This window comes from Buteo buteo, chromosome 13, assembly GCF_964188355.1.
Source record: "Buteo buteo chromosome 13, bButBut1.hap1.1, whole genome shotgun sequence".
NCBI classification, from domain to species: Eukaryota; Metazoa; Chordata; class Aves; order Accipitriformes; family Accipitridae; genus Buteo; species Buteo buteo.
Window position 1 is genome coordinate 6,037,389 of NC_134183.1, and position 8,436 is coordinate 6,045,824.

General features: G+C 43.6%; 2 protein-coding genes across 10 annotated transcripts in view; one reads left to right on the forward strand and one right to left on the reverse strand.

Annotated features, from left to right (window-relative positions):
* Positions 1 to 4,605, reverse strand: part of STXBP4 (syntaxin binding protein 4) — a 76,287-nt gene extending 71,682 nt beyond the window's left edge. For 3 of the 9 annotated variants that reach the window (XR_012652680.1, XM_075044402.1, XM_075044403.1), the window contains exon 1: positions 2,166 to 4,583. Coding sequence is in view for 8 of the 9 variants with exons in the window: in XM_075044402.1 (XP_074900503.1) it covers positions 2,166 to 2,203 (38 nt within the window). In the remaining variant the exon portion in view is untranslated. Of the gene's footprint in view, positions 1 to 2,165 lie in introns of all 9 variants that reach the window. The other 6 variants (XM_075044400.1, XM_075044398.1, XM_075044397.1 and 3 more) reach the window with 6 other exon arrangements.
* Positions 4,606 to 4,654: 49 nt separating this feature from the next.
* COX11 (cytochrome c oxidase copper chaperone COX11) lies at positions 4,655 to 8,372 on the forward strand. Its single transcript, XM_075044408.1, has 4 exons — positions 4,655 to 5,025; positions 5,135 to 5,290; positions 6,134 to 6,259; positions 6,779 to 8,372. Exons 1-4 carry the CDS (start codon positions 4,687 to 4,689, stop codon positions 6,959 to 6,961), a joined length of 804 nt encoding a protein of 267 aa, XP_074900509.1. The 5' UTR covers positions 4,655 to 4,686; the 3' UTR covers positions 6,962 to 8,372.
* The last annotated feature ends 64 nt before the right edge of the window (positions 8,373 to 8,436 follow it).

An 8,436-nucleotide genomic window follows, 5' to 3' on the forward strand; every position in this document is an offset into this window, starting at 1 on the left:
AGCAAAAAATTATTTTTATTAAACCAGACATGACAAACTTCTTAACAATTTAAGCAGATAAAGTAGTATGAAGCTTACTGCTCCCACCTCTTTTTATTAGTTATTATCAGTAATACATCACTTGTTCAAACAACTGCTCCTCCATCCCTTCATCAAAGAAATCTATGCATTGTTCAGCTTCCTGAACTCATCCCCAAGGCTTCTACCCCTCTTTACCTTAAAATTCTGCTGCTGTGCTGCTTTTAATGTTTCTGAAGGATTCATATAGAAGTATGGTATTATTGCTTCTCTTGTAAGTTCTCTGCCTTTCGAGAACATACTCAGGGAAACACAAATTACTTTTTACTTCCAGAAAGATCTAGGAATACTGTAACCACTTAAGACTCCATAAAATCTAATTATCAGTAAGTAAGAATAAATTTTCAAGAGATATCATTTGTTATTTTATGCAGCAAACAAACAAAGATTCTTTTTCAAACAGCTAGTAAACTACTCTATTCTGGCAACATTATTAATTATGACTCACCTTTCCTAAAGGAAGTTTTGTAATGCTTTAGCAACTGAGATGGATTACAGGGTAATTTAGCAGAGGACAAAAAGATTTGCAGAATCTTCAGAAGCACAAATCACAAGATCTTTTTGTTCTAAATAAATCAAAGGTCTTTTACAAAAATCCTATACAAGTCAATTATGTAACTATGGCCTTTCAGGTTCACTAACCCTAAAAGGTAAAAATTCATTATGATACTAAGGACCACAGTCAAGAGAACGCTGTATCGTATAGCATGAACAAACACTTACTTCTGATCTATCCAAAACCACTAATTATTCAAAATACATTTTGCTGATCAGGTCATAAAGATTAAAAGAAAACACATGTCATTATATGGCAATTGTTAAACATGAAAAAAAGCTTGAGCAACATTGTAATTATGAAGAAGCATGAACGGTTTCAGGCTAACTCCTGTAGAGAAGAAAGGTATTATTTAAAGTTCAGGTAAACCTCAATTAACATATAACCAAGTACATTCTTGAAGCATTGTGCACTGATACTGTCTCCCAGAAAGAAAATAAATAAGTATAGAAAATTATAGTCTTCCACCATCATGTAGCTGAAGTGCAGTTACATGCACCTTTCATGTTCACCTCTTATGTGAAAAATTGCCTTTGGAATACAGTGATCTAGTAACTATTCATGTAATATACCTTCCACATCAATCTAGCAAGCCGTAGCTGTTTTAAAGATGTATCTTTATATTACACACCCTGTATTTCCATCAGACAAGCAGAGTGTTTACTTCTTCAGATCCCAGTAAAAAACAAGTTAATTTTTTTATGTTTTGTGGATTTGTTTTTAAAAAAAATCAAGTTATTTATGAGGTGGCATAATTCAAAATCTATGCTAAATTGTCTGACAACTGATACTTTTGAATACTATTTGCTGGGTTCTATTGCACAAGCACAGCAAACATGGTAGTCCAGCAAGAGCTGTCTGTACCTGTTTTTAATTATGGTTTTGATGACAGTGTTGGCATGGTTACTTAGCAGTTTGGGAAGGGTCTGGAGTTATGATTTTCAATCACAACTGAATCTGTGCTTGCCATTTAGAATCTGATCCAACTTACAACTTTTAAGTGGATAACATTACGGTTTATAGAATGAATATAATTATCATTATATATCCCATGACATTAGTAAAAAAATAAGATAGTTCCAAAGCATTACATATAAAGCATTAAAGGCACACAGACATAGTATTCTGAACAAGTAATGCATTACAATACATGAACTCCATACAGTGTCTTACGTCACTGTAGGTACCCTAGATGTACAAGGAAGTAATCTGCTATATACCTCACAAGTATGTCTTCATAGCTGCAGAAGCATTAAGGAATTTCTGTGCAGGGTTTTATCTTTACAGAACCAGTCCAAACCAAGTGCTGATTACCTTAATGAAAAGCTTAAGAGCTATTTCTTCCCTTTATGTGTAAATTCACTGTTGTTGGTATTAGCTTTTCTAAGATGTTGCTTCAGGCTGTTTCACTATCAAAGTTATTTTTGTTTAAGACTTCATCAAAACAAGATCCTACTAAAAAAACTGCAAGAATTTTCATATTAAAATCCAGTAATTGTTGTATTCCTCAGAGGGTGGGGAAAATACTTACTTTTTATCTGTATTTGTTAGGGGATCTGTACTGGACATCTTCTTAGGTGCACTATTTTAATAAAAGTTCAAAATGAAGAATTCTGACACATGAAGCACTGGCTCGTAACCAGGATAATAACTGCTGTAAAAAAGGAGAAACCACTTTTTGAAATTTACATGGTGATGTTTATTTTCAGACACCAACAACAATTCTTATTTATTACTGACTAGCTGAAATCAAGTGGGAAAAGGGAACTTTCACGATAAAACAGATACACTTCATTGCTGAAAACAATAAGCAGTTAACAACTCGGACTTTGCTGTATATTGTACCAAAACACCAGACAGCCTAACTTCCTCTTAATTTATGAGGTAGGAATTAGGGTAAACCTGAAGCCCCCGTGATTAAAATCTTCTAAAAAATGGAAGTAACTGAGATTACAATTCCAGGATAAAGTAACGTAACTGCTAAAGACAAAAACAATCTCATTTTGTTCCAGCAAAGGTTACCTGGGGAGGGAATGTTGTTTTGAGAATGATGAGGTGTTTTGTGTGTCTTGCTTTCTCACATTTTTTTAACTTACTGTCTAGGATGCAGTGTCTATGGAATTCTCACATGAAGTATGTAAGACACAGGCCATAACGCTCACAAACTGGGGTTATGTACCACTAACGCAGCAAAACCCCAGTAATTCACATTGTATTTTTATTAGCGCATACAACAGGTCAACAAGAAATACAACCCTAAAAGTACTGAGCTACAATCATTTGCAAAATTACTGCAAAAGCACTAATACAAAAGTATCTGTTTGTATCAGTAGCAAATCTTCGTGACCTCAGGAGCTGTATGGCTAAACCCTCACATGGCCACGAATCAGAAAAAGTCTTAGTCCCAAGACACGGTACGAGGGGCACAAGGAACTCTCTGAACAATGCACAGGCAAAAATGGCCACAGGTGCTAGCGGTACCAGTGACACCCTACCAACCTGGGCTAAAATAAAGTAGGCTCCCTAGGTGCAGTGTCAGCCTCCACAAAACCACACTGACCAATTCCTGCAGTTTCGCATTTCTGCATTAAAAAAAAAAGTTAAATTCACTTTGGAATACCACAAATTTTCCTGTAGTAAACGTTTTCAGACCTCGTGCTAAAGGATCAAAAAACCCGCCATCTAAATACAGAGGAAACACCACAATATTGCTTCGCTCCAGGCTTTACCAACACAACTAAATGGCAAACGATTCACTCTGGGCTTTATCAACAAAACTAAATGGGAAATGAAGAGCTGCCAAAGTCATTGCGTGATTCATGTTACTGGAACCAGCACGAGAGGAGAAGAGCAGTGATCTAAAGCAACAAATTCAAGCACTGATACAGCGAAGTTTGTTACAGTGCACGGGACCAGTCCTGTGAAAAAAGGTTGTGTTTGTGAATTTGCCTGACCTTGCCCGTCCTGAAGTTACCGCTGTTTACAAACAGCGCTCAATTGCTTTTCGGCATGTCAATATTTGTGCCTAAACAAAAACAAATCCCTACACAGTACAGTACAAAGAAATGAAACTGATCAGGAACCGAAGCACCGCTGCGAAAAAAACCCAAAAAAACCAAAATCGGTGTCCGCGGGACAGGGAGACCTGCAGGAAAACAAAGGGATGGGTCTCCCCCTCTCTCTGTCCAAACACCCTCGCACCACCCGGTGCAGGGCACCGTGTGCTGCCGGCTCGCTGCCTGCAGAAGCACAACGCTCCAAGATGAGGAGCACGGGCAAAAAGGCGACTTTGAGCACTCGGCCGTGCGCTCGCAGCCCCCGAGGAACCAGCCAGGAAGGTTCCCGTGTCCACCACCCCGTCCTGCGGCCCGTCGGTGCGCTCCTCCCCGCACAGAACCCCGCTGAGGTACTTGGAGAGGAGAACCACCCGCACCACGCACACACCTCGGCTTCGCTAGGTTAACCCGCTGCTGGCAGACTTTCCGGTGGTCCCGGACAAAGCCCGCTCGGTGCAACGGCGGCGCAGAGGCCACCAGCCCCGGCAGCGTCCCGGGCAGAGCCCGGGGCTACAACCCGCCGACCTCACGGGCTGCGACAGTTACCTCGACACGCAAAACCACCGCCCTCAGCGGTCTCGCTGGGGAGGGAGAGACAACCGGCGGGAACCGTCCCCGTCCCTCCCCTCGCCCCGTGCCTCAGCGCCGCTCTGAGGGACCCCCCTCAGCGGCCGCGCTCCCTCCCCTCAGCGGCGCGATGGCGGCCCGCCCCGCTCCCCCGCCCCCGCGGCGCAAGCCCCACCGCCTCCTCGGGAAGGCGGACGCGGGGCGGCCGCCCCTCACACCGCCGAAGGGGCGTCGGGCAGCCGGCGAGGCCGGGCCAGGCCGGGCCAAGCCAAGGGAGGCCAGAGGAGAAGCAGGCAGCCCCCCGCGCCCCCCGCCGCTGGGCGGGGAAGGCGGCGGAGCGATGGGAGCGCGGACCCACCCCGCCGCCATCTCGCGAGAAGAGCGGCGCTCCGCCGCCCGCCCCGCCCGGGACCGGCAGCCGTGCCGGGTATGGGGCTGTGCGGGCGGGCTTGGGCCCGCTGCGGGGGCCCGGGCGTTCTCTGGGGCCTGGCGTTGGGCCGGGCCTTTCCCCGGCCGTGCCGTACCGGCGGGTGGGAGCCCCCGCGGGCGGAGGGGACGGCTCGGTACGGCCTCTGGGCGGCGGCGGGCGGAAGGGTGCCGGCCCCGCGGGGGGTCCGCGGTCTAAGGAGCTCCAACCCCTTCACCCGCAGGCAGGAGGAGGAATGGCGGCGCCGGAACCGGTCGGCGCTGGCCTACATCGCCGCCGCCGCCGTGGGGATGGTGGGCATGTCCTACGCGGCCGTGCCGCTCTACCGCCTCTACTGCCAGGTACGCGGGAGGCCGGCGGGGCTGCCAGCCCCTTCCCGCCCGCGAAGGGCGACGGGGTCGGGGGGCGAGGGGCCGGCGCGGGTCGCTCACCGCCTTTCCTTTCTGTCAGAGCACGGGCCTGGGCGGAACGACGGGCGCGGGCCACAGCTCGGAGCAGATCGAGAGCATGGAGCCGGTGAGGGACCGGGTCATCAGGGTCACGTTCAACGCGGACGTGCATTCCAGCATCCAGTGGAACTTCAAACCCCAGCAGAGCGAAATCTACGTGAGTGACTTCGTTTTCGCCCTGGCACAGAACCGCTCGCACCTGGAGGTGAAGGCGTCGGGTTTCACCTCCGTTTTTTGTCACACCTCGCGTCCTGATGGCGCAGATCCATTGGTTTGCGTATTTGGGCCCCGGTCTGGAAGAACACACAACTGAGGGCGCGTTAGGCCAGTGCGCTCCCGCAGTCCTTTCCGCGTCAGAGTTTAATTTTCGGTGCAGGTCAGGAAGGCAGGGCTGATGTCTCCTTGTGCCAGAGGGCAGAACGTTTATTGCCCCTTAGGCTGTAGTTAAAATATAGTTGCTCCCCTGCCATCCCATCAAGCTACCAAAACTGGATTGCCATCAAAAGTATGTTTATATATACCTGTGGGGTTTCACCAGACTTCCCCCCTAGTACTTTCTCTTCTTGCACCTACCGTTGTAGGGCTGTTTCTATATTAAAAAAAAAATGAACATTTTAATCTAACTTTGCTGTTTAAAATTAGTTCTTAATAAAAACACTCAGGAGTCATTGGTTTCCAAGTCCAGTACTGAAAGAATGATAACCTCAAAAATTAAGTGTACACCATATATAAACCTGCATATTAGAAGAGCTCTGTATGCTGCTAAACTGCTGCAAATAATAGAAGTCTTCAGTGGCAAACTGGTTAAGGTTAAAAATGCACACATATAACATTATTGATGCTTTTAATTTTGAATGGGGGTGAGTTGTCAATAAGCAAAATATTTGTCAAGTAACCAACTTGAAACAGCAAAAGAGAAAATGAACTAATTCTAGCTAAAGTCTGAAGAACTCTGAGGGATGCAGTGGATTAAAAATGACCGTGCAATTACTTTATACAGGTGGTACCAGGAGAGACTGCATTGGCATTTTATAAAGCGAAAAATCCTACTGACAAACCAATAATTGGAATCTCTACCTACAATGTAATACCCTTTGAAGCAGGACAGTATTTCAATAAAATACAAGTAAGTGTGAACAAAGCAAAGATTGCATTTTTCTTTACATGAATGAGAATCGTTATCCATACACTAACTTTTTTCTCATTTTAATCCTGGATACCATTCTTTGTATGCCAACTTTTTAAGAAAATACCTTGATTTTTTCAAATGACAGTGCATCAGTTCATTCTTAGCCTTACTGTCTTCATAACAAGCTGCAGTACATGTCCAATTAGAGTGGCTCCCAAATTAATGATATTTAGTACCACTGACTTTGAGGGCAAGTGGTAACGAGATGAGCTAGCCTGGCCAATTTGCATGTTTGGACACTTCATTGAGAGCTAATTTTTTTTTCCCTGTAACACAAGAGAAACAGAATTGCTGTCTTGTTGCTCATATGGTTGATCCTTCCCAGGATTCTAGGAATGTACAGAGAATGAGAGTTCATTTTAAAAGATGAAGCTTTCTGTTATGTTGGCAGAGACAAAGTTTACCATAGCTATTGTTGTCTGATTGGTTTGTGTTTTTTTTCCTTCCCCCATGCAGTGTTTCTGTTTTGAAGAACAGCGGTTAAATCCTCAAGAGGAAGTGGACATGCCTGTCTTTTTCTACATTGATCCAGAATTTGCAGAGGACCCTAAAATGGCTAAAGTTGACTTGATCACTCTCTCTTACACCTTTTTTGAAGCAAAGGAAGGACAGAAGTTAGCACTTCCTGGATATCAGTAATGGGCAATCGCTGCACAATCTGACTTCTACCTGACTACCAGTTTTGAAACCATTTTTCAGCAGAAGGAAAAACTGCAGGAGTACTGTGCAATACAAAATTATATCATTAAACCACCATGGGCACATGCTGCTGTTACAAAAGGATGTATTTCTATTTAAAAAAACCCACCCAAACCCACAACTTATGTAGTTGGAATATTATTTCTTAGGGATAGTATTTTTCACTTCATCAATAGAAGGGAACATGCTGTTCCTGGAGAGGAGAGGGTTTTCTCAAGCCATCTTTTTATAAGATGATACATGTTAACTGAACACGGTGAGGCAAATTTTTAAACCCAAGTGTAAACTGAGATCTTCATTTAAATACAGAGGAAAAAATCAGTTTATTAAGCATCTAAAATTGCATTGCTGGCTCTGAAGAATAACTTCCATGAAAGTTACCTTTATAAAAAGGTAAAAACAGGTAATCAGTTCACAAAATCTCAAAAACTAAACAAAGTTAGACTGTATTGCCATGTAACCCTCACATGACACAGGAGGACATGATGATTCAGAAGATGAGGCACCCTCTTGAATTATTACTGAATCAGTAGTTTGTTTGGTAAGAGCAGACTGCTCTAAAACTGTTATCATTTGAATGAGGAACAGTAATTTAAATGTAAGCACATCAAATGTGTGGTATGGTGTCCATTTTGAAATACCATATTCAAATTTTGATGTTGTGTTCAACTCATTTTAAATATCTGTACTGCTAATGACTGCTCTTTCACTCTGAGAGGGCTGTACACTGGGCACCTCTACACAGAGACAAGCTCGGCTCGTGTATGAAATGCTCTGAAGGGAAAGGCAGTATGTAAACAACTGCTCTGAATTGCAGGCTAAATTAATAGCAAAGGAGTCTCCTCAAGAGCCAAAAGGAAAATCAACTCCATTCAGAGCTTAAGTCTGACAAAGCCTGCCCAGCAGCGCAGCAGTTGTTCAGAGGTACTGTTTACCATCAGAACACGTAAGCCTGTATTTATGTAACTTTTGGTCATTATCTGTGGGGTAGGCATAGTAACATTTTATCATAGCTTTGCAAATGAGGAGTGAGTTGCAGAGCAAGTTTAAGTAAGTAAGTGACCTACTCATTTTCAGACAGGAATTAATCTCAGCCCAGTATCTCATCTGCTAGGCCAGTTCTTTCTACCCCTTTCAGCAGATGAGATCTAACAAAGTAAGACTAATGTTGGTTTGTTTGGACTCTTAAAAAGGTAATAGGTATATCAGAAATAACTTCCAGTTACTTCAGTCTCAATTGTGTTTGCATACAATAATTTTAAAAGTGCTTTTTTGAAAATAAATGGGTGCTACCTTTAAAATGCATTACTGTACCAATTATATGTGTTGTTTAAATAGATTCTGGATGACATGTCAGGTCTTCACTGTGTATTTATTAAGGTTTTAAAACTTTTCATCTCTCTAATGCAATTTAC

Bases quoted from the DNA above. Each gene is read 5' to 3' on its own strand.
- COX11 (XM_075044408.1), top strand. From the start codon at position 4,687: ATGGGGCTGTGCGGGCGGGCTTGGGCCCGCTGCGGGGGCCCGGGCGTT. The intron at 5,026-5,134 runs GTACGCGGGAGG...CCTTTCTGTCAG, and splicing joins TCTACCGCCTCTACTGCCAG to AGCACGGGCCTGGGCGGAAC. The intron at 5,291-6,133 runs GTGAGTGACTTC...TACTTTATACAG, and splicing joins CCCAGCAGAGCGAAATCTAC to GTGGTACCAGGAGAGACTGC.